Below are 25,294 nucleotides of genomic sequence, written 5' to 3' on the forward strand. Positions count from 1 at the left end.
CAGTTCGATTTTTTGTTATTGTGTAATAAAGGCCTTGTAGTACTTTTGACGCACTGAATCTTGCAGGAGTAAGAAAGCCACGCATTCATGACTCCTCTCGCTAATTCGCTGGCTTGCTTATGCGTAAATTTTTCACAGATGTGTCATTGTGCAGTGGACGCAGTTTAATACTCCATTTAAATGCATTTCTTGCCCATATCATCCAAGAATAAATTAGATGTAGACTTCGTCCGGAGCAATGCCACATGGGAAAGAAAAGTAATTTTCACTGCAGGAGAGCGGTAGTGCCACCTGTCACAGCAACGCACAATGTGCGCTTTGTTTCATCGTTGCCATGACAGATGGTGCAACTGTTCTTTTCATCGAGATTGTTACTACTATTCGTTTCCGCATTGTCGCAGGCGATGTGAAATTCTTATTTTGTTCTGGATGTAACGGGCACGTAGCTCATCTAAACGTGGTATTAAACTGCATCTTAAGAGAATTGCCTGCAGAGAAAATTGTTGATTGTGTGCTTTTCTTTTGTTCCTGTCGCCAGGCACCTTCTGGCTGTACGGTGGCCTCTCGCTACTCGGTTGGTTCTTCTTTTTCCTCTTTTTGCCGGAGACGAAGGGCAAGTCCCTGGAAGAAGTCAGCGACCTCTTTGCACACCCCTGGTGGAGTGACTCGACAACACGCGACAACAAGAAGACAGTCCAGTATGTCCACATCCGTGGCATCAACCAGGCCTACACCACTGATGATGGAGACTCCGGAGAGGAAGACCGCTAAGGCTCTCGCCAGCTGCTGAGTGCCATTGCTACCGCAGTGTAGTTCTGGTGTGATGCAGCACATTCACGCCACTCGCATTCGTGTTAGAGGCCAGGCCACTGCTGAGTTAGCCTATGTGGTCCACAGTCTGTAGACGATAGTCTATAAACTGTAGGCCATAGGTTCACTTCTTAAACTGTGGTCTGCAGACCAGAGTCTGTAGGTTCACTTTACAGACTGTGGTGTAGACCTCAGTCTGTTTGCAGGCTATAGGCTTACTTCACAGACCACTTCACAGACTGTGGTCTGTAGACCACAGTGGGTAGACTGTGGTACATAGTGTGTAGACTATGGTCTATAGACCACAGCCTGCACACTACTATAGTGCACAGACTGGCAGTCTGTAGATCGTGGTGCGTAGACCATAATCTGTTGACTATAGTTGGCTGGCTATAGGTTCATTTGGCTGACCGTGCCGTCAAGTATAGGCTACATGAGCCATTCCACTGCTTGCTAGTCAACGGACTGGCGTGTCTCAGGTCCTGTGTACACATTGGTCTGCAGGGAATTTTTTTTTTTAGCAAACATACTGTGACGTGATTGAATACACCATTGTATCAAGGACTGTATTCATAGACTGGAGAACAACTCGTAAGCTTTTTCCCTGAACAGGGTTCTTGTCAAAGGTATTGACTGCTGCGTGAACAATCATGCCTTTTCTGTGGTGATGTAGATGTAAGGGACCACGCCAGTCCGTAAGCAAGCTGTCAATTCCTTGGGAACACGGCCTGCGTCCTGTGGTATGACATGCTACACAAATTGCCGATTCAATAGCTGGCAGCTTCTTGGTTGTGGCAGCACTTCAAAAACTGTGGCTGTCATACTTTGGCTAATTGCAAGGAAACAGTGGCAAGCGGCCGGCTTGCCTGCTGAAAGTGCGTCATAAATTTTTTGTTCAGGCTGGCTTCAGGCCTGCAGGCGTGCATTCACGCTTGGTGCTGGGTCACAATTATTCTACCTTTCAGATGGCTTTTAACTCTTAAATGGAAGAGACCAAGAGCGCAAAATTGGGGCATTCTTCTTTTCATAGCACTTATTCCGCAGGACACTGGCCTGACGTTTCCAACATTCATTTAAACTGCGGTTGAAAACACCGAAGTCTTGGTCGTGGTGTGGGACCAGTTGATGCACGAGCTGAAATATCTTTTTGTTATTATTGATAATGTTATTAATCTATATGTGTGCATTGCATGTGCATTGCATGCTTAGACGTGGCAGAGCTGGTTTGCACAGACGGTTCTGTGGACCTATAAGTGCTCGGACATTTTGCTTGTTTATATTGTGCTGTCAGCCCAGCTCTAGGCTGTCATGTATATTGTCTCGTTAAGTTTTCGGTCCATTTGGAAACGGCCAACTTCAAAACCAGCACTTTGCTGGCAAAAAGCTGGGGACTTGAAGGCGGTCATCTGCGTTACGCTGAGAATCTTGCTTATGCAGAGTTTTTTTTTGCAGCCACGGAGATTCTTTTTGTTCTTCGTGAATGCGTGTAAAGTAGACTACAAGTGTGATACTAGTCACCTCAGATCTGGAGGGTGTGCTATCGACAATTGTCTATGGGCGCTGTCGTCGCAGGCTGTTGATCCAAATGTCTTGTCACTGTTTGGCATGGTTAGAACGGTCGTCCAATGCAGAAGGCACCTGCTTGGCTATTGTGATGCGATCGAGTGGGCCATAGTGCCTTGCATTTGACCGTGCCAGATGGCCATGGGATATCTGGCTCAGCAGCTCGTGATAGCAATGCTCTGGCGTCATTAGAGAAATTGTTTACAGAGCCTACACTCCTTCAGATGTTTTGCCCTTCGTGGTGCTCTGCAGCAATAATTGCTGAAATTCTTGTGCACAATCCTGTAACTTGTGTACCGCATACTCTGTCGGGAACGTTACGGACACGCGTAACATTTTTGATGGATACCTAGCATGCGGCATTGGAGGAAGGAAGTGTTTCAAGAATGATGAGTGTTATCGCTCTGGGAACAAAATTGTGCCGCAGAGGGTACGACGTTATGAAAATATAACTGTCTTGGTGGGTGTATTGCACTCTCTTGCATGTCATCTGGAAAATTCTAGCTGTTGATTTTGTTGCTATGTTGTGAAGATTGTTTATGCCTGTTTAGTTAGGTAACATGTTAAGCGAGGTACTAAATTGCTTGTTGTGTTGATGGATTGACAGGCTGCTCGATTCTATTGCAGTGATAGAATGGCTTGCCCATTAGGGCATGCCATTTCATTTCTGTCGACATTGTTTTCGCAGGCCAGACAGCCTATGTGTCTAGCTTTGTCCAGCAAGGTACATTTGCTGTGAGAAGCTGCTGTGAAGGAGCACGAGTTTATGTAACCATCGACAACAGTAATCCAGAAGTAACAAAAGCTTTCATTGTAACTTGTTTTTTGTTGGGATGTGAATGACAAGAATCCGTGTGATATGTTTGGTAGGCTTCAGCCTTCACATTGACGAAACCATCCAGACTATTTACCATCACACAATCTTGATTTTCAGTGCATGGCTCTTAAAATACTTGCTTTATCGGCTTGTGTCCTAAAAGCCGGATTGCGTACATTCTTCAGAACAAAGTTCTTTTGTGATACAAGCCAAAATAACAAGCATCATCTTGATAAATTTTTTATATCTCCAAAGGTGGTGCCGATTTTGCACACTGATGAAGGCTTAGAGCTTGCACTTGACTGTGTTAACGATAATAATGAACTCTACAGTTCTTGTGGAGCTCATGACTTGTTGTTGAGGAAAGGCGATCTTGTTTTTAAGCATTCAGAAATTTTTATTCACCAAGTGTGTTGTTGTTACCTTCTCTTTTCCAAGCTTGTCATTAGTTTGCATGCTGGCTAAGACCAAGCTGACGCTAGTCATGTTAAGATTAGCAGTGGAGCAGACATCCTTTTCAACGCGCAGAATAGCCTAGTTGTCTCACATACCGAGCAAAGTTTGAAAGGAAAAAACAAAAACAAAACTGACCAGTTTCCTTCAGCTTGTTCACAATAATTTGTCCATGGCAAGGCAATAGTCATTGAACATGTGGGCATACTCAAAAGTTGCGGCCAAATGAACAACTGGCCTGTATTACAAGACGATTTCACTACTCCAAGGTTGGGTTGGATGCTGCCACTAGTTGTAGCCTTTAGTGGTGCGAATGTCAAGTACAGTTGAAAGTTATGGCATTGGCGGGTGATCGCGATTTCTCTCATTGTCCTCACTCTGCGCTTATGCATACATAACAAAATCAGCCTCCCCAGAAGTGCCATAATATAGGCCCCAAGAACAGCAGCAAAAAAAAAAAAAAGGAAAGTGATGAAATCTACAATGCGGCAACCTCCCTTGCTCAACTCTAGATTTTTCTTGGAACTTGAGCTCAAAGGCAAATTGGAGACTGTAGTGGCACCATGGAAGACCACGTTCGTGGCGCTGAGAAGCATGGTGAAATTCCCCTATCATAAGCAAAATGGAACTTTTTCTTTTTTTTTTTTTTGAGCAATGGCTGTGTTGTGGGGATGACTTATTGCCTCTTTAACCCTGCTTCGATGGCCCCTCTTGTACCTAGCTATCATCGTGCTCATTTACATAAGCTGAGAGGTCGGGGTAATGAGTAGTATCAACTGAGACTGTGGCATTAGATAAACCATGATGCGTGCAGGTTGCGTGCAAGATTTGAGCTTGTTGCACAGGTGTGCCTGGTGGTCATGAACACCACTTTACAACAACTGTGACGCCTAATGCTGTGTGCCCCCTGTGTGTGACGCCTGTGTGGGCTGTGTGCCCACGTTAACACGAGCGTGATTATCGCCACATATCAGCTATGACCCACTTCCGTGTGGGGTCAATGTACTTGACAAGTTTGAACGAGTTCGTAACTCGATAGCGGCTATGGTAATGGCTAAGCAAGAAACGTGGACTTGGAAATAAGTGCAGATTGAGAGGATGTCATGAAAATTTTTTGACGCCTTCGAATATGCAGAATTCAGAGATCATTCCTCTTTGATCCTTAAGTGTGATCCATATAGCGTGGGGCATTGTCATGTCCACATTAACGAGGGCATGCAGCGAGTTGAATATCACCTACATAATCATACAGCAGTCACGTGGCCACACTTATGTCAAATGAACACGTTCAGCAAGGAGAATGCCACAGCCCAATAACCTCAGTGTTGTAGTGACTTTACACCAGCTCTGCCTAGGCATTTTTGTTGTCTTCTATTTCTCGCAGCTTTTTGAGGGGTAGATCGAGAAAAGCCAACCACAGCTAGAAAAATGTATCGAAAGCTGTCGCTTCAGCTGAAGACCCTGAATTCCCTACTAAGAATGCGAGTTCTTGCTCACGATCTCAGGCATTTGCCAACCTGCTCTGTTCATGACAAGCTACACACAAAGTTGGCTGTCTACACTGAGAAATTGCTGAAGGCAGCTGACTGCTCTCTAAGTGACGTTGTTCATGTGACAGAGGTTTGGAAGTGTAACAAATAAAGCACATCGTGTACATCTTGATTTGCTTAAGTATAAGGCATGCACTTTGTGTATGTTTTAGCTGAGACAAAGTAGCGAGCGCTTTTCAGAGCATTCTGAAGGGCTGCTTTCGGGGCCCAACTTTTTAAAATCAGTATACCTTCTTTCATTTAATTTTCTGCTCTTTTTTAACGGCCTTCCTTTTAACTCCTTATTTTTGTGATAGTTTTCAAAGAGGTCCAATATCTTTTGTTGTTTCATTGTTGTGTACTGTATTTTTTGTGCTTCAGGATTTTCGTGCATTGTGTTTGCTTGTGTAATATTTATGCGTTTGTTTCACACATGCTGTGCAGTATTATTCTTTTATATTATATTTTTGTAAATAGTGAGGTGCTGTCTCTGCGACACTTGGCCGTTGCATAAAAATTTTTTTTTCTAGTGTGGCCAAGGCCGCTGTATGACCTTCAAGTGCACGTCCCCATAATGAGCTATACCGACCAGCAGCAATAACGTTAGCCATGTGTCTGTGGCAGCTTTAATTGGGCGGGTGACAGCTCCCTCCCCAAGCTACCCTGTTAAACAATTATCTCCTTCTTGCTCTTGCCTGCAGTAGCCTTCATAGCTTAATGTAAACAAATAAGTATGCACTATATTTACAAAGCCCGCAGTTGTAGACATGCAAGACAGATCACACTCCCCAACAAAGTCCACACATACCTGTTTTAATCGCTGCCCCTTGTTTATTGGGACAGCACCAGCAAGGCTCGCCATGTTAGTGCGATCCCTAACATCACTTCGCGCTTGCTTGTCCAAAGAGACTACATGGAAACACCAATATGTAATTTATTTTTAGAATGCTAGTAATAGGTAGGGTTTGCCTCCTGCATGGCCAGGAATGTGCTGTTTCATGGTTGTTGTGCTTAATGAGAGAAATTTGTTATAATGGGGTTGCTCTCTCAGTGCTTGCTTTTTTTTTTTTTTCGAGTGCGTGCCGAAGCCACTGCGACCCTGACGGCAGAATAAGTGGGGCCAATATATGCCCCTGCTGGACCTTGTGCGCCAATGCTGGCCCACAGATGGCATTGTGTTGGCCAGTACTGGCCCTATATTGGGACTACATTGGCCATGCTTTTACTGTTACTTGGGTTGTGACATGGTCAGGATTGACCACTCAAACTGAGTATTAGTAGAGAGTACCAAGACTTGTCTTTCGATATGTGAATACTTCCATGACACCGTGCAACTGGAGTGGCTTTCAGTTAAAGCGCTTCTAGCAGAGGATAAATACGAGGACGTGTTAGTGGCATATTTTGTAACAAAGTTTGAGATGTAGTGCGCCCACCAGAAGAAATGTAGACAAAGTACGGCCTTCTACTTTTTCTCTTACCTTGTTTGTCGTTTGCAAGAATCGTGTTGAGGTTGGCACTGCGTCGTATGTTATACCGACTACCGCCTTCCTTCTCTTTGGAGGGGGCACATGAACATGACCAACATTCAGCCATTGTGGTGTATTATTTCAAGCATGCCGAGACCACGGCTGTTTTCCCGCAGCAACAGTTTCGCACGCATCTCTCGTCAAGGTGCTCGCACATTGGAGTTGTTACCCTTTGTTTGTGAGCTGTACTGGTGCTTTCAGCATTTGACAAAGAATGCATTCCTCTTCCACGTGATCCCATGGCCTCAAAGCGCAATGCACATAGTTTGGGATAGCCCTCTTTTCTTTTTTTCTAATGTTCTTTCCTCTGACTGCACTTAGACACCTTTTGCCTCCTGTGGTGGTGTTGTTGAAATGACGTGCTGTTATCCTCATAGTACTACTACGATTGCACCGTGCAGAGAGAATCTACAGCACTCTTTGTATAACAATAACGTGTTGTCTAGAAGTCTTGTTGTGACGTGATTGCAGAGTCTATTTGCCCGTTTTTTCGAAGGCTCGTGTTTGTATGCCTTCCCATTTTGCACACAGTTCCAGGTGTTATGCACAACGCCGAGGTTGGTGCCACATGTTTAGAGGCTGTTGAGTGTGTGAAAATGGCCGGACGAAGACACAGGGAAGAAATTATATGGCTGTATGTGTGCGCAGACTTGTTATGTGAACGATATCACATTTTTGAGACCCGCTTGAAAATAACAGCCAGATTTGCACTAGACCTTCGTTGTGCTTGTTTATAAGAACCGCTGCGAAGGTGAATGTTAGTGGAACGAAGGAAGATTATTGAAGGATGTTATACAACTGTTATAAGAGTGGTCGTCTAGTTCTTAAACATTTAAAAAAGGCGATTGATGTGTGCTGAAAGAGTGCATTGATAAAACAAAGCCAAAATAAATGCAGATTTACCAAATGTGAGGTCTCAAAAGAGGATTACTGCAGCTATCGCCTTTTCTTTTTATGACCATCTCTTTTCTTGTCCGTCTTTTCTTTTTGCCCGCAATGGCCTCCATGGTTTTGTAGAAACCCTTCTTAAATGTTTCAAATCTGAATAGCAACTCTTGACAAACGATAGTTCGTTACCTAATGTCCCTCTCTCCTTCCTTCTGCTAACGTCCCATTTTAGTGCAATGCCGTTGAATGGTTAAGTACACACCAAATCTAACTGCTCTCGCTTATTGCATTATTGGCAGCTGGATTGCAGTCTTTGTATGCTACTGGAAAGCAGGTCAGTTAGCTGTTTGTGTATGCGTGGCGACACTGCATAAGCACGTTGGCGGACAAAGGCTCGAGGGAAGCTGAAAGCACATTTATTACAGAGAGTTGGGACAGCAAGCTGCTTTTAAGGGACGCCGTGTCACCCACCGCACTCATGTCTTCTCCGTAGGCACAGTCCCGACTACCGGATGCATTGACCCGAAGTATTTGTGTCTTGACGCAGCAGCAATAGTTTCCCATGCACTTGTTTTGTCTTGTCAGTACATGACGGCTTTGTACACTCTTTTGTGTATACCTGTATATTGCGTGGCATTAAAAGCACGCGGCAAATGTGCGTTTTCTTCCTCGTTGTCATGTTTTCACAGAAGCACAACATGGTTTGACCAGCTTCTGTGAGAGAAATGTTATTCACTTTCAAAATGAACTTGTAAGATACATTTGCATCTGCAAACAAGGATCCAAGCTGCTTGTTGTTTGGGAGTTCACTACGCCAAAGTTATGGGATTGAAAGTTTGCGCAGACTAATAATAGGTTAGATTTTCCGGACACACTGTTTCCTGCAGCTTGCCTCTGCTTGGAAACCTCATAAGACTTGTTGGTGGCACTGGAGATCAACGTAGACGTGAGGCACTTATTGGAATGAAGCCGTACAGTATATATACACATGTAGCTGCTGGACTCTACAGATAAACAATTTTGCTTCATGCTTTTGTGTGCAGGGTTACCTCATAATTTCTCGCCACTAGGCATTATTTGTATAGATCCGTGGTCGCCGCCCTGCAGTTGATCAGGCATGATTTTGTCATCGCACCACGTGCCCACTGTGACGACCTCTGGTTGACTCTGGCAAGCTTTGTCAACCTTGGGCATGCCGCAGCTGCAGTAGTTTGTATGCAGTGTGCGTGGCACGTCTTCAGTCTTGAAGCCCATTGTACACGTCTGTTGAAGAATGCCCCCACTCTCTGTGTCTGTAAGGTTGGCCTTTGGGCTAGTCATGGTACTCTGCTCCTTTTTGACTGCAAGGCATTTCTGACTATCACTTTTCGAGACTGGGCAGTCGGAGTTCCTTTGTGTGTCCGATTCTTGGCTGAAAGCTGGTCGTCCGAGCTGTGCGTTGTCAGATCCCCGAGGGGAACACGGTTGGAAATTGGGCACTGTCTCTGGCTCTAAAGTGAGAATTTTTCCTCCGGATGCAGCATGCCCACAGTGTTCAGCTGTGCCGTGACACTGATGTATGCTGGAGTCTAAGTGCAGATGTGCTTGCATTTCTGCTGCAGGTCTTCTCTTAGCGCTGCTGTGTTCCAATGAAACAGTCCCTTGGTCTTGCTCCTGACTTTGTCCCCGTGCTCCTGACACCACCCTGGTGTCCTTTCTCACATCCTGGCTCGCAGTTGAGTTGCCAGACGAGAAGAAAATTTGCAGTTCCTCGTCGAGTGTCCTATATGGCAACGATGAGCTACGGGTTTTGTGTCCGGTGAAGTGGTCATCGACATCTTCAAAAGCAGACATGATTGAAAAGCGGTCAGGGGGCTTGTACATGATCTGTGCCTTGATTTCCTCCATGAACCGCAAGTGATAAGCGTGCTGGAGTTGGAGAATCCAGGCACTCTTGTAGAAGCTGTTCATGTCTCGCACTTCTGTCACACCTGTACAATGAAAGCACTGAATTTTGAACTCTGCGGGAGTCAAGGTATGACACACTAGTTTTTCGTACGAGGGTAGCTTGCTGAGAGGGACGAATAAATTGCAGGGCAACTTATCTGATTATAACTGATGCACCTGCCATCAATATATCTCTACTTTCATGTATGGTTTTTGGTTTACGCAGTAGATACACAACATGAGATGTTAATTCATGTTTATATTTAAACATTTGTGCTAATCAAGTCTCTTTCAATTGGTTTAAAGTGCCATCCCTTTCAAATACGGTGTAGTAATGCTTTAATCCCTAATATAGCTTGCTGCACAGTTGAAGAAACAGTAAAGGCAAATGTCTTGCTGAAAAGGCAGATTATAGTCTTCAAAATCTCTTTGTGCTTGTTCTCGGCCAAAAGATGCCTCTGTTGTTGAAAGGATTGCAATGGAAGATGGGATTCCCGAGAGAATTGGGGGTTGATCTGCAAGATTGTGCAGCAATGGAAGCTTGCATTATCTGAGGGATCTTCTAAATTTTACTCTGACAATGCACCGCCGACATTGGTGAATAAGAGTAGCTTAGTAAGAGGACACCAAACTCTTATAAGCAGTGCCCCATCAAAGATGCTTGAACAGTGCTCGAGATGCCATCAGGAGCGGGAAACGCGTTTTCACAGTGATCATGTTTTAGTCTCGTCCCTTGTTATGGTCATTTTCTTGTTTATGAAAGCTCTGTTCAGGTGAAAGCTTTGGATGTCTTGCAACGTGTTCTGTATCTATCGTTCTTGCTTAACTTTTCACCTTTGGTGTTAGTGATCAAGTATACATCTCACATTATTTAATGATTGTCCTAACCATGAGTGATAGTATTTAGCAAGATCATTAAACCAAATTGTGTGGGGTTTAATGTCCCAGAGCAACACAGGCTACAAGGGACGCCATAGTGAGGGGCTATAGACTAATTTGACCACCTGGGCTTTTGTAACGTGCACCTAAATTGAAGTACGCAATCACTTTTGCACTCTGCCCCCATTGGAATTTGTCCGTGGCAGCCAGGAGCCGAACCCGCGACCTTTCGCTCAGTAGCGGAATGCCACAGTCTCCGAGTCAGCACAGGGGGGAGCGCGATCATTGCTGCAGAGCTAGGTTGCGAATGATGCTGCATTTAATTGTGATTTGATAGTCCCGTTTGAGATGGAATGACATACTTACTTGGATGCTCTACTGTCATCTCTGTTGACTTCGGAGTTACCTGAAATGCAACTCTCAGTTGTCATATGTTCATGCTGTATGTCACATGTTTAGTAACACGCCTTTGCCGAAAAAAAAAAAATGTTGAATGAAAAAGTTTTACCTCCAAACAGCTGGCATCAAAGCTATTGTCACAAGATTCTGCTTGAGTATGGCTTTCGTCTTGAATGCTGGGCTGTGCGTGGGGATTTGTGAGAAGGGTGGGAATGGCTTTTGTTTGTATGTTGGTGGTTGGCGTGCGGATTGCAGAGACCGGTTTCCTTTGTTGAAGGCTGGATATTGGTGTTCTGGTGTCTTGCTCAGCAACATGTTGGACATGAGTGCATTCCACCTTGTTTTTCACCAAGTCGAGTCGATCCCCAGTCGCTGCTGATGCAGTTTGGGCACTTGGGGTTCTTTGAATGTCTCTTTGGCACTGAAAGCTATGGTGGGAACTTCTCGAGTCTTGTGCAATTTTTTGTGGGATCCTGGGTTGCTCTCCCTCCCTTTTCGCTACATCCTCGTGGCAGTTTCGGCCCGGCAGCGACGACTTGCTGTAAGGTGTGCTGGGAATGTTCCTAGCTCTTTGATGGCTGGACTGCATACTTATGGCGTCTGGTGCAATGGATTGCTGGAGGTTGGGTGCTTCTCTCCTACTGACCGTTGTGCCCAAGTGGCAGGCATTGTCCACCAAGGAGGATGAGGCACTGTTTGGAGAGCTTGGAACTTTTCTCTTTTGCCGGACAGTTCTTGCATCGTGTTGCACTTGGTTGTGCTGGATACTAGCCATTCTGTTTGCTGGGATTTCTTGGGGAAATCTTTCACCACTAAGTGGTGGAGCATTGCCCAATGGCGTGCCTTGAATGCTTGTTCTTGGGTGACGGCCAAGCCGCACTGCACTGTGGCCTTGTGTGGCAATTTGTTGCAGGCCAAGCATGTCTCTTTTGTTGGCTGCCGCGTCTTGGAGGTAGTTTTGCACCATCACTGACAAACCGCTGTCGCTAGGTGAACCTGTGAAGTATGCAGGTGAGTGCTGTTAGTTGCAACATTGGTATGTAGCCTCTTGTGCAGCATATGTGATAAGAGCTTGTTAGTTGTGTTACTCACAGATTGCACTTGATCTTACGTTACACGATGTTGATATTTAAAACGCTTTTCACTGTTAAGTCCAGACTTAACATTTTCGGGCTGAGAAATAGAAAATTCATTGTAGATGAAATGCAGAATGGAAATGAGGTGCTTCGGACAAGCTTGCCAAAAGTTTGACAGGGTGATCTAATTCGGTTAAAGAAAGTGGGGTTTTCGTAGCATTTCATTTCTTCTTGAACCTTTCCGAGCTGGTGTTTTGAAAACCTGAGGGATCAGCGTGTAACATTATTTTAGATCTCTAGACATCTGAATTTTCAGTTTTATGACGAGTTACAGTGACATGTTGTATATCCTGTTTTAATTTAGCTTCTGCGGAACGCTAAAATGCCTGTGTATCGTGCATCCGGTGCAAGTTAATGAACCCCAGGTGGCGAAAATTATTCTGGAGTCCCCCACCGTGGCGTGTCTCATAATTATAGGATGGTTTTGGCACGTAAACCCCCAGAATTTAATTTTTAACTTCCTTTCTTTGCTGCTGTGCCTACCATGGAATTCACATACCTCTGTATGATACTGTAGTGGCTGGTGTGAGTGATGAACAAGAAGCGATGTCGTTGCTTCGTAAGCTCCAGGATTGCTTGGCTTGTAGTTGTTGCCTTAACGCCCACCTCACTGATGGTGTCCTGGGATCCTGGGAAGCAAGACTGGCAAGTATAAAGGGGGCTTCGGTAAGATGTTGCCGTGCACACATCTAAATGCCATTAATGCGACTTCAAATCGGGCTTGTCAGTATTGTCATAGCACAGGAAACTTCTACTTCTACTCCAGCCGACTTATTAGTGAGATTAAATTATTTGTTTTCTTCAGTGAACCTCACAAATGGAGGGTGAAGAAAATGTAACGTGCATGTACAAGAGGCATGTACAATGCAGAGAAAATTACAGTGGCTATACATGCAGGTCACGTGATAGACACAGAAACGTCCGATAAAGAATTCCACTAGTTTGTCATTGCTGAAAAGTGAACAGTTGGCAGTTCGGACAGGGCATAATGTCTTGGTAATGAAAAATGGTGAGTGGGATCAACAAACAGTGCATTGTTTAGGAGTAAAGATATCAATCCTGTACATTCAGCTCCCTATGTATTTATTTGTGAGCACTTTCAACATTTGTTTTATTATTTGGGCAGCCTTAGTTTTCCCAGATGGCTTTCGTTAAAGCAGGAGCTTGCTGCACTTGTTCTTGACGTTAAGAAGTGTGCTGTAGACTTGCACAGCGTATTTCATGCTTACATCCACCGGAGAGTTGGGCAATGGTTCTTCATTGGGGTCAACATCTGCCGGCCAAGGGAACATAGGATCCATAGCCATGGGCTGGCCATTACTGAAAAGAAGTGAAATGCCAGGCCTCACAAACAATTGAATGGAAGCATTATCCTAAAGGCTGCCCAATATGATTTCATCCACGCTTCCAAGTTGCATCCAAAATGGGCATTTGAGTCAGTTCGCATTCGTAGAGGACAACATACTGTGTACTTTGCAAATTTTATTTTTAAGTGTGCAGCATCCTTGCCTAATTATCTGTTCTCTGAGATACTCTAAACTGTTGTTTTCAAATGGTTACATTGCAAAACTACTTCTTTCATGCCCTTTCATATTTAGTATTGTGCTAATATAATTATTTAATCTTTCACAGCGATATACGGATGGGTTCTTCTGGGTGAATGAAACAAATAGGATGTGCTGCACTTATGCCTTAATTACTACATCCCTCAGTGTGCGTAATTGCTGCATAACATAGTTAGCAACAAGGCTTCATAATCGTTTTTACCACAAAGAATTTGTATAGTTGAGCTGATGGGTCAGAGGGGTCACTGGAGGGTTGTCCTCTGGAAAGTCGACACCAGCAATCAGCCCGTCGTCATCATTGCTGTAATGTGGAATGGCGACAGAACCCTGGCTCTCTTCACAGCTCACTTGAAGCCACTCTGGGCTGAAAAGAAAAGAGAGAAAAAACAAAATGTATACCCGTAAACACATTACAATGTAACATATCAGCGCTATGTGTAATTATAGTAAAAGTTGCACATTGCAAAGTTTGGTTTATAGTAAAGAGGAATTATTGGGATTTTATACTTGTAGTAGCTGTCTTGGCTCTGGGGTTCTTGATTAACCTCTTCCATGGTAGGGCAGGGGTCCTCGTTGTTCCTGTCCCATTGGAGAAAAAAAAAATGGTGTGTTGTTATCCTTTCATCTCATAGATTACACCCACTATGGGAAACTGAACATGATGACAGAAATTATATTTCCCTTATGTCTCACCGTTTCTGAAAGCAAACATTGCAAGAAAGGCTAAATTTTTGTGTTACACGTAAGACAAGAAAATGAATCGGGGAGCATCAATTGAAAAGTATGAAAAACGTCATTCAACGCCATTCGCCCCTTTTTCTCTTTATTGAAAAAAAAAATTAGAAAAGGGAATGTTAACCACTGAATTCGTAACAAAATGTTTGTTTATTAGCACAGAACGTACCCGTTTTGAGGATACTCTGAGCACGCCAAGGTAGAAGCTTCCTTATCCAGCGCTGCGGATATAAATGAATAAATGTGCCATGTGTGAAAGTATTGATCTGTTCAAGGAACGTCGTAATGAACCCGCTGTAATGAACAGTCAATGTCAACTAACCAGTCGACGCGGGTGCGATGTGCTTGGAGAACATGTCCAGTCTTTGTAGGTCTTTCCCCCCATGGACATCGGGCCACTGTGTGTTGCGTGCCTCCAGTGTGCTCTGCAATCGCTGCTTCTTGAAGAACTCCTGCATGACAAGCTACGGTTCATATAACGTGCAAAGCCAGGGGTCCAAATTGAACTTTAGCGACGGTCTCACCCGCTGTGCCATCTGCTTTAGTTTTCTTTGCACCCGTGACCTCGCGCCACCGGTCCAATTCATAGCGAAAACATGCGTCGTCTGCTACGCGCAAGGGCGCCGCCGCCGCCGAATGACGCATTCGGGCGCGCTATGACACACTGCGGTTAGCGGTAGAATTCACTGCACGTACAAACTTACACTTTGCGAGTGTCACAATGCTTCTTTAACAATTATAAATCTTAGTATTCTTATGCTTAATAAATATAAATGCATACTTACGCATGTGTCAAGGTTAATGAAGCGACATAGAACTAATTTTGGCATCGTAGGAAGATTGTTTACTGGTGGCTGTGCTGGCGCTGCGGTCGGTGAGTGAAGCGGCGCTGGCGGCGCTCCCGCAAAGTTGTCAGGTTGGTTAGGTGAGGGATCTATCGTGTGCTTCATTGCGCTGCGCGCTGCATTCCAGTCGGTCCGTGTTGTTGCTGTGGACTGCCGTGTGAGGTGAGTGCGTTTGCGTGACCGTGAAAGGAAGGAGCCGCGCCGCGTACTGCGGAACGGCAGAGGCAACCTGACCCGGAGTGATCGCAAGACGACGCTCTTCGAGGAAATGGCGTTTCCCGTCTCCGCTTTCAAAGAGGGCACGCCGCGTCGCTCGTGAAGGCGCAGCACCCGAGCAAGAGCGCAGCAGTGGTGCGTAGCCGCAGCGAGCGACCACTATGACCAACACCTTGTCAAAGCTGATCGAGAAGTTCTCCGAGACGCATGGCGTGCCTAGGGAGCGCATCACTCGGGGCATCGCGGCCGGCATCTTCGCCGCGTATGTCATCCGCGTCGGCTACCCGCTCGTCTCGAACGTCGCCGAGTCGCTCAAGAAGAGAGCCCGAGCCGCGCAGGACCGAATCTCGACCACGAGCCCGGAGAAGACGACGCGGCTAGACGTCGTCGGCCTGGACAGCGTGACGGACCTCGCTTTGGCCGCCGTCACGCCCTCCGATGCGGTGCGAGCGGACGACAACAACGTCAGGACAGCGAGCACGCTGGCCGCGCTGCGCGCGTTCCCGGTTTTCAACAAGACGTTCCTCCTGCAGCTCTTCAAGCTCATCCGCATCATGATCCCCGGAGTGCGGACCATCGAAGGCGCGCTGCTGCTGCTTCACACGCTTTCGCTCGTGTCTCGCACGTTTCTCTCCATCTACGTCGCCCGACTCGAGGGTCAGGTGGTCAAGTTCATCGTGCGCAAGGACATGACCCGGTTCGCGCTGCAGCTCTCCAAGTGGCTCCTGGTCGCGATCCCGGCCACTTTCGTTAACAGCTTGATCCGGTTCCTCGAGAGCCAGCTCGCGCTCGCCTTCCGCACCAGGCTGGTCCGCTACGCGTACGGACTGTACTTCAAGAACCAGACGTACTACCGCGTCAGCAACCTCGACGGTCGCCTGGAGAACGCCGACCACTGTCTCACCGAGGACATCACCACGTTCAGCCAGTCGGTGGCGCACCTCTACTCGCACATCACCAAGCCGCTGCTCGACGTCGTGGTCATCACGTTCACGCTCTTCCGCATGGCCCACGAGATGGGCGCGTACGGGGTGCCGGCGCCCGCCGTCGCCTTCTGCGCGGTCGGCGTGACGGCCCTCATCCTGCGCAAGATGACGCCCCGCTTCGGCAAGATGGTCGCCGAAGAGGCTCGTCGCAAGGGATACCTGCGATTCGTCCACTCCAGGCTCATCGCCAACGCCGAAGAGATCGCCTTCTACGGCGGTCACAAGGTGAGGCCTGCTAGCTAGCTGCGATCTGTGTTTCACTGCGAAGAACGCATCTTACGGGGCGCAGTGCGGGCACTGGTATGGCAGGGAACCCGCCAGCACAGGGTGTAGCATCGTAGTTGCGCAGTTGTCCAATATTGAAATGACAAGCAGACGTACTGTATCCATACGTTCTGTTTGTTTACGTTGCCCTGCCCGCTTTGGTAGTCTGGCTGGTGGCATTCGGGTTTCGCGTGCGGTTGTATTGTTGCCCTAGTCAAAACGCGCGCGACCTGTCACATGGCATGCGCTATTGTGTTATCTACTAAAAGCAACGATCTACTAAAAAGCATGATTCGTGACAACGCTGTGAACTTTTGAGCTGAAGCAGCCGCCGCTATCGCAACGCTTGTTGTAAACGGCGAGAGGCGATTTAGGTGAAAGACCATGACACCGTCAGAGGTGCTCGAGCAGTAGCTGATGTCGATTCAGAATCGCCTCAATGCGCATCAAGCGCTGCTGCAACCTTCGCTCACACTTCTAGCATCCATCGCGCATGAGGAGTTCTATGCAGTTTTAATTGGGAGTCGAAACTTCCTTTGTGGACACGAGAACGCCTGCCAACCTCATTGTCTGGCAGGGGCTTGGCAAAGGTATTGTTATTATTGTAGTTGTAGTATTCATTCTGTCTTTCATTCAAAAAGCCAAACTGTCTCCTTAATTTCAGTCGCCTGACAACTCGGTTATACGCGAAACCAACAAATCTTTCGTAGTCTTGGTTCTAATCTAACCGTACAGTTATGTAACTGAGCGAATTCCCCGTCACTAAACTGGTCTGCGGATATCGAAAGCGAGGTTTGAACTGTAATGTGGCCATCGTTCGATCGCCGATTGCTTGTTCCGCGCGAATGCGTTGTGGATTATTAAATTGCACTTTTTAGCGTGCGGTTCTTTCACTTGCGCCCGTTCGAAGCTCAGAGCGCTTAGGCATCGGCACAAGTGTCTCACGTAGAATTTCTTGACATTTCCATTCCGAAAGGGTGTACGCACACGACAGTGTGACGTCAATGCAGAAAAGGTTAGTACCGAAGTTGCTAAGAGCGGGAAACTGTGTAGTCATTGCTTAATTTTTTTTTTTTTTATAGTGTGTGATACTGGTTGGAGGGGTGACTGGGAGGTTGTCCTCGGGAAAGGCCAAGGGCACACCGAACAGAACTGTTGTGTGCCCCTGTTGTGTGAACAGAATACTGTTGGATGCCAGACTGTTTCGGGCTGGGTTTACTACACTATCGCATGCGAAAACTAAAAAAAAACAAAAAAAAAAAGAAAAAAAAATCCCGATACTATACAATATGTGATATCGAAAGCTCAAAGCGGATCGCGGGTTTCGAGGTATACATCACGCCGAACTTGGTATAGTGCGCGAGACTTACAGAAGAAATAAACACACGAAAAAAAAAAAAATGATAGATAAGGCCAGCCAAAATTAGATTCGGTTTAAGTGAAAAAGAAATTGAAGCGTGGAGGCGGTTGGTTTTTAATTTCTTCCCGGAAAATTCGCGAAACAATTTCGTCCTTATGCTTCAGTGCACGGTAGCAGACGTTGCATTTACGAAAGGCGCAGGATTTAATAAACAATAACAATAATAAAGAAAAGAGCCTCCACAGGGGGCAGCTGGTTAAAAAAAAAATGCCCCAGCCGGGTTTACTTTTCACAATGTGGGAAGACTTGTGCCTTAGCCTGGTTAAGAGCAACCTCCTATCTCCGGGGGCCAACTCCTATTTTCCTATTCAAGCGCACACGAACCGCAGAAGTTGTCCCTCAACGGACAACTGCTCGACTGATTCGAATGAAATTTGTCGCAATTGATGGAGAAATGCGTATAGCGACTGCAGGAATCGGAATTGTTGATTTACATCCTCGCAGGTTGTGTACAAGAATTGCCTAAAATAAGCAAGCTATGAAAAAAGTTTACGTATCCGTAGCTATATGCGCTTAAAGCTGTAAATAATGCCGTTTGTTTTCACTTCCCCCGGCTTTCAAACTAACGCGGATTGAAAATGTAGACCCTGTTTTCTGAAGCGCCCTCTCATTTAAGCGCACTTCGCCCTCCCCCTTGCGGTTCCCCGTCTTTTCCATAGAAAGTTGTCCGCTGGTTTAACCAGGTTTAACAAGCATCTGGGGTGTAGTCCTTGAAAGGGGAAAAGAAAATGTGCTATCGTCGGGAGGGTGGCGAAGAGCGTGAAAAGAGCGATGAAGCGGGAAATGATTTGGCCCGGGAGAAGCCAACTGGCCTGCTAACTTTCCCGAATTTTCAGTAATGTTTACGAATTCGGGCTCGTTCTACGATTGTTTAACGAATGTTTCGTCAAACGTTGCGCGAAAAATAAATTCTGCTCGCAAAAGCAGTTTTCGCTCTTCGGTCTCCATACCGTTGGAAGCCTTAATTCCGATTGCGAAAGGGAACCAGAGGAGTATTACATGCTTGGAGGGTCTTTATAATTCCGATAAGATAGTGAGGCAAGCGCAATCGGTAACAGAAATGTGGCCGCAGGAGAAGTCGCTGTGATCGAGAAAAAAAAAAGTGGGCACCCTGTCTGTCTGTGCCGTTGCAAGCTTCCCGAGTGTGAAGTTAATCGTTAATGAAGTGCGACTGTATTGCACAGAAGCTTCGAGCTCTGGGCGAACGAAAAGGCGTGCTATATCTTTTTATAGGGTCGTCGTTTTTTGTCGATGTCGTCACCGATACTGCCTGTCGCAGACATGCACGCATTTTGCTGCGCACACGAGTTCTTAGGGGGGCGGTTTCTTGTTGGGCATCAAAAAAAAAAAAAAACCGTGACCAGCGAGACAAGCACAAAACAGTAACGATATCGAACGGCAGCGTTACTACAACAACCGTTATCTTCGTTGCTTTCTGCTACGTACGCTGTACACTCCTAAAAACAAATTTGGGGCTTATCTTGTCCCACAAAGATAATCGTCATCTGCTTTGTTTGCGTTTCCTTTCTTTAACGCTGCGAGCCCGGTACTTTCGAATCACGAACGGCATGCGCGTTATCAGAATGACAGATCATTCTCGACAGGAAAGTAGCGAGCGCAGCGTTTTCAAGAAAGGAAACGCAAGCGAGGCAGATGACGATTATTGTTGTGTGCCAAGATACTACCCCAAAGGGTGTACATATGTTTAAGAGTGAGCTGTAGAGAATGCTATGTAACGCTGATAACGCGCAGGTCATTCATAGACTGGAAATACCGGGCACGCAGAGTTATATGAAAAAGGAAAGGCGCGCAGGACAGGTGAGGATTACTGTTGTGCACTCTTAAGCAAAATTACACCCTTCTGCCACACAACGATAATCGTCATCTGTCTTGTCCGCATTTCCTTTCTTTAACGCGGCGAGCCCGGTACTTTCCAGTAACGAACGGCATGCGCGTAATCAGCATGACATAGCATTCCCGACAGGAAAGTAGCGGGCGCGGCGTTTTCAAGAAAGGAAACGCAAGCAAGGCAGATGGCGATGTTGTGTGGCAAAGATACACCCCAAAGGTTGTAACTTTGCCGAAGAGTGCAGACGTCGGTAGCAGTGGCGTAGCCAGGGTGTGGCACATCCGGGTACGTGCCCCCCCCCCCCCCAAAAAAAAAAAAAAAATTTCTCTGTCAGTATGTGGCCTTTCAAGCCTTCCTCCCCCTTTCTCCTCCTCCCAGTCCACGGTGATGTGGGAGCTCCCCCCCCCCCCCCCCCTTTCGAAAAAGATTACTGGGTACTTACTGCCCTGGGCGCTTGTTACGCTTTATGTCTTCGCATATTCAAGGAATTATACACTTCTAGCAGCGTGTTTGATGAGGCTGGTTTGGTTATCTTTAGAATAAAAGCAGGAACAGCGCAACACAGGACGAGAGAGTAAAGAGCGCTCTCTCCTGTGCTTATTACTCGCTCGCCTTGTGTTGCGCTGTTACAATTTTTATTCTATACACTTCTAAACATGGTGAAGCAGTTAGCCTTCACGCACCCGAGCAACATGCCGTCTATACGACGGTCAACAAGCTGTGTAGCAAAGCCGTTTGAAGCCCGGAGGACGAAAATTCAGGCAAATATCGGTGCCGCCGTCTTCCACCACACCGTATATGTCATGCCTGGGCTGTGAACTGCCATACATGATTGTATGTACGTGCCGTGCAGTTGCTAGCACCAGAGTTGTCTCTGTCATAAGTAGGAAACCCGAGATGTATGCGAGGTGCATCGTACGCTACGCTTTCGTCGTCCTCGTGACTATAATATACGGACATATGTGCCTCGATGCCGCGTCGGTCGCGTGGGCGCTGTGTGACGTGTGCGCGCGATGGGTCGTGCTCGGCTGCGGACGTACTATAGATAACGTGACGAGGAACGACACGCTAGTAGCGGTTTCTCATCACGTGCCCAGCCGCCGGGTGCAATGTCCACTCGGCTTCCTGCTTCGGTTTTTCGTTTTTTGATCATTTACATCTCTATGCGCTCTCGCCCCCCCCCCCCCCCTAACCCCCCTTCCCCGCCGTCTTCCTGCAACCCCTACCCTCTCTATCTCCCCCTCTGCCGGCACACCGGCCGTAGGGGTTCTCTTGGCAAGATTCACCGCAAAGATTGCCGGAGGGGGCAGCTACAGCTGCCTTTGGAAGGCAGGCTACGACTATAGTGCGCCTACAGAATTCGAAATCGGCCCTTCTCGCCAGACACGACTGGGTTAAGCCGTTCGCGTCGTCGTCTGCTGCTGCTGCCGACCTTTTCATTTTTGCCGTCTGTTCGGTGTGCCCTTGGTCGTTCGCTTGCACTCGTTGAGGGCGTTCGCCGAGAGTGTTTGCACTTTTCACACAGTGAGACAGCTGCTGCTGCTGTCACCACGAAGCTGTCTCTTGCGAATGGAGTCATTTCTCATGGTAGAGGGGGAAAAAGAAGAGAAGACACGCTACGTTTGTTTTCCTCGAAAAGATCAAACAGTGTTAGTCATTTACGATCGCTATTCCTCAGCGTGCAGACCTCGGTCGAGTATGCGTCCCCACACTGCGACGTAGGCACGATTTTTTTTTTTTTTGCTGCCCAGATCAAACACTTGCCACGTAAAACCCCATAATTTAATTTCCGCCATGTTGTCGAATTCTGCGATGGCGGCATTTTGAGCCAATCAGAGAGGCAGTATATAGCATCCGTAAGTATGCGTAAGCATTGCGCCACTTGCTCGTTTCCGCGCAGCCCGGTGTCGTTGTCGTGAAACTTGATCCGGCCAGTAGAAACGACAAGCGCTGCTGCGACACAAACTGCTGCGGACGGCGGCGCAAAAAGAATTGATGACGCAGGCAAACTACGGCAGGATGGCGGCTCCAGGTGCGCCGATGGCGTTCCGATCATTATAAGCCGTTATCGCTCTTTAGCGCCTTATCGATCCGCGTCGGACCATTATGAATCGCGATAAACCGGCGGCAGCTGCGTATGACGCGGCCACGCGGGCCCAATCTTGAAAGCAATCTGCGATGGGGACAGGGTGCGCCGAGCGCTGATAGCTTCGTCTGCTGTGCGTTCTCGCTGCTCAGTCCGCGTTGAAGCGAGATGCAGCACGAAGGTGAATTCTTTCGCTGCTACGGGCCCTATCTTGAAAGCGATCGTCTTACGTGACGGACGGACGGACAGTTTTCCTTGTTGGGTGAGCATGGAAATCATTACGCATTTAATAGTGACCCCTCAACTGATGACCGTTATTGCTCGGGGGCAAGACACGCCTCGAAGGGTGTAAACTTTTTTTTTTTTTTTTTTGGAGCGTATATATGGCCAAACGGACAACGCTCTGACGCGGAGGTGCAAGAATGTTTTACTCTCGCACACCCATTCCGTTCTTAGAGTTGTAGAGCGCCTAGAGCACCTAATATCGATTCCCGTCGCCAGCTGCTCAGTGGTGGCGGATAAGAAAGATTACGCGATAAGAGCGGACCGAGCGTTATCGCCGTTGTGCTTTCCGTGCAGTTCCCGCCGACCCCGGCAATAGACGGCTGCCCCTTGGAAGTGCTGCAAATAACGCTGCACCAATAGCGGGACCGTGCTCCTGAAATGGTTCGACGCGAAACAGTTCCAACGCTGTAGCTTCCACTCTAGTCGCATCTGCGCAGCTTGTCGCCGGTGCCGTGTATGTCCCACGACGAGGCCGTGCATGGTGGTCGTGCCTGTAGGTAGCTTGCGCCAAGGATGACGTCAGCGCGTACTGTATTCAGTGCCGCGCGTAACCTACTTACACGAAGGAAGGAAAGTTTAGTGGCGAGGCCCTTACCTTATACCGGCTGTGTTGCGGCAACGTCACCTAGATATCACTGTAGGCCGGCGCACTCCGCTTTATGACGTCATGCTACTCCGTGGCCGAAATTTCCGCTGCCAAGCCCGGCGGGAGGAAAGTGGTGACGTCAGAGTTACCGCGGCGTACGCGGAAGCGTTCCCATTAGATTCCGTGGCAGAAAATGGTGTCGGGCTAGTAAAATTAGACAAACGATATTGGAGGTTTCAGTTAGCCCTTCCCGCTGAAGATTCTGTGGCAGTCGGTCCTACTAGCATGACGTCATAAGGCAGAGTGTTCGGGGCCTTGCGCTATCCGCAGGCGGGCCTTGGTCGGGGCCGCACGAGACGCCAAACGGGCGCAGCCGCTTCCACCGTGCTGGTTTACAAACGAGGCGCACACGTCGATATAGCTTTCGCCCGGTGTCACAGACCCTGCATCTGATCGCCGTAGCGGTACACCACCAGCGTGGCGTGGCTACGATGACGTCAGTGCACGCCAGACGACCGCCAGTGAAAGCCGTCTTGGAATAACTGAAAATCGGTCGCCGGATGAATGTTGTGGCGCTACTGATATGGGTCAGGCTTATAGCTCTCTTTTGCGGCGATGGCATCGTTGCCACCAGCAGCACCGCCACCACGCCTCGAGGGTGAACGGGAAACGGGTGACCTCCGGGAGAGGGGGGAGGGGGCTGGCGCGTTATACGGTGTTTGTGGGTCGCCCGGCCGCGCGGCTCGTTTAATCGCGCGCCTATCCTTGGGCTGTCCCGCTTCTGTTACGTACCCCCCTCCCCCCACTAAGGATTTCGCCACGCGTGAAAACGGAGCACTCTCTCGCCGCTCGGTGGCGTCGGTCGGTGTGTCTTAAACAGCATGCGTACTGGATTGGAGGAAGGGAGGGGGGGGGGAAGCCAGCTAATAGACGGAACTGCAGACAAGTGAAATCAGAAGTAGAGAGCGAATAAAAAAAGAAAGTTTCAAAGTAGCTCGAAGGGCAAGGGTGTCCCACCCACCACGCGAAGCCCTTAAGCACGAGTGGTTATGCGAGAAAATCTTCAGATGAAGGGGGGGATTCGTGCATAACGCGTGCAAATGGGACAGAATGCATTGAACACACTCTCTTGGAATGTCAGAGTATTCGTGTAGCGATAAATGCGGATGGAAGCAGTAGCGGGCTCGACCGATATGCGTTAGGTGTCGAGGTCAGTACGTATAGGGGACAAAGAAATGAAACTATAGGGGAGGCAGAGGCTAGTAACAGACCTCTCGGAGATATGTATAGGTGGCGCGGAGGAACGGATTACGCGAACTAAAGCGAACTTTCCACAGCGGATAGTGTATAGCTCAGGATATTAAGATATTTAACGATTTAAATGCACCAGACAGCTTTAGAAAGCGAGCTAGGTGGCATGTGACATCGCCCCGTTTCAAAGGGGGTGCTATCATCATCATCATGTGCGGCCAAAATAAAGTAGGGTGTGAGACCGGGCTAGTTGGTATTCCATGCTGAAGTGACTAGCGCAAGAGTGGACACGGGACATTAAAAAATTTACAAGGACAAGCGCAAAGTAACAATTGGTGTTTATTACGAAAATGTATGTATGTACTATATGTATGTGTATAAACACAAGTTGGACGTTTGCGCTTGTCCTTGTCACCTTTCTAGTGTCCCTTATCCGCTCTTGCGCTAGTTATTAGACAGTTTTAGCAGAGCGTTTGCTTGCGCTCCGCTCCGCACACGTTTCACGCGCACCGGTGGCTGCACCGAATGCATTGATTTCGCTTATCTAACAAGAGCGCCTTCCAGAGATGCCACTGACGTGCTCTCAGCTTGGCGGTAAAACGATTACGAAAGCAACTACACGCTCCCTGACGCACCGCTAAATCAGTTTCCTAGCGGAACGTGGTCAGCGTCCCACGTTCCGCTGCCGCTATGTGTGCTGTGCGCACGCGCGTCAGCGTTCCCAGTAGCGTTTTGCTGAGCGGCGGCGTGCCAATTGTTGTGATAGGCCGGTCTGAGCGGAGCGGACCGTAAACGCTCTGCTAAAACTCTCTATTTAAGCAAAACAACGTGCCGGCGTTGCGATCGCGGAGTCCCGTGTAAAGAAGAAACGCCCCCGATCTGCGCGTACAAATAGCAGGTCCCGATAGGAAGCAGACGTCCTCGTTCGATAACGTAACGGCACATGCTGGCGAAAGATTCGATCCCCAGCCTTTCTTTTTTATCTCCAGAGCTTCCACAATTTCTCTAGAGTCAAGTCGATCAGCTGATCTGCATAGAACGCTGTTATCTTCCAACAGACAAAGAAAAAAGAAACTTTGATCACGTGACGCCCGATTGTAGATGCCGTTTCGCGTGCCCGGACGCGTCCCGTCTGGGCCGGCTGGAAAGGCGCCACCGCGTGACAGCATGTCACGCCTTCGCGACTAACCCATCCAGCAGAAAGGGGGGGGGGGGGGGGGGAGTGACTGTGAGCCGCATGCTCTCCTGGGTTCGAAGCTGCTCGAGAATCCTGTCCAGGC

At 47.7% G+C, this 25,294-nt stretch overlaps 3 protein-coding genes across 4 annotated transcripts in view; 2 read left to right on the forward strand and 1 right to left on the reverse strand.

Moving 5' to 3' along the window:
* LOC126527295 (proton myo-inositol cotransporter-like) overlaps positions 1-8,244 on the forward strand; it is a 26,391-nt gene extending 18,147 nt beyond the window's left edge. Inside the window, exon 9 of the mRNA XM_050175081.3 lies at positions 539-8,244. Within this exon, the coding sequence (XP_050031038.1) occupies positions 539-771 (233 nt within the window). The 3' untranslated portion in view covers positions 772-8,244. The remainder of the gene's footprint in view (positions 1-538) is intronic.
* LOC126527293 (uncharacterized) lies at positions 5,511-15,187 on the reverse strand. 2 transcript variants are annotated; one of them, XM_072284447.1, is made up of 10 exons: positions 15,012-15,187; positions 14,549-14,678; positions 14,396-14,447; positions 13,999-14,070; positions 13,694-13,855; positions 13,156-13,246; positions 12,426-12,555; positions 10,900-11,786; positions 10,758-10,797; positions 5,511-9,556 (listed from the first exon to the last, which is right to left on the reverse strand). In XM_072284447.1, the coding sequence occupies exons 1-10, from the start codon at positions 15,174-15,176 to the stop codon at positions 8,637-8,639; spliced, it is 2,649 nt and encodes an 882-aa protein (XP_072140548.1). In that variant the 5' UTR covers positions 15,177-15,187; the 3' UTR covers positions 5,511-8,636. The 2 variants fall into 2 exon arrangements, with proteins under 2 accessions (XP_072140548.1, XP_050031036.1); XM_050175079.3 differs by lacking the exon at positions 15,012-15,187 and adding an exon at positions 14,751-14,998.
* Positions 15,188-15,200: 13 nt separating this feature from the next.
* The window catches only part of Abcd1 (ATP binding cassette subfamily D), a 104,048-nt gene continuing 93,954 nt past the window's right edge, over positions 15,201-25,294 (forward strand). Inside the window, exon 1 of the mRNA XM_050175080.3 lies at positions 15,201-16,498. Within this exon, the coding sequence (XP_050031037.1) occupies positions 15,449-16,498 (1,050 nt within the window). The 5' untranslated portion in view covers positions 15,201-15,448. The remainder of the gene's footprint in view (positions 16,499-25,294) is intronic.

The sequence above is a fragment of the Dermacentor andersoni genome, chromosome 9 (genome assembly GCF_023375885.2).
Source record: "Dermacentor andersoni chromosome 9, qqDerAnde1_hic_scaffold, whole genome shotgun sequence".
In the NCBI taxonomy this organism is placed as follows: Eukaryota; Metazoa; Arthropoda; class Arachnida; order Ixodida; family Ixodidae; genus Dermacentor; species Dermacentor andersoni.

Coding starts and splice junctions, on each gene's coding strand:
- LOC126527293 (XM_072284447.1), bottom strand. CDS start 15,176: ATGAAGCACACGATAGATCCCTCACCTAACCAACCTGACAACTTTGCG. Junction 13,247..13,693: donor AACTATACAAATTCTTTGTG/GTAAAAACGATT, acceptor ACTTCTTTTCAG/TAATGGCCAGCCCATGGCTA. Junction 12,556..13,155: donor TGCCCAACTCTCCGGTGGAT/GTAAGCATGAAA, acceptor CTTGCTTCCCAG/GATCCCAGGACACCATCAGT.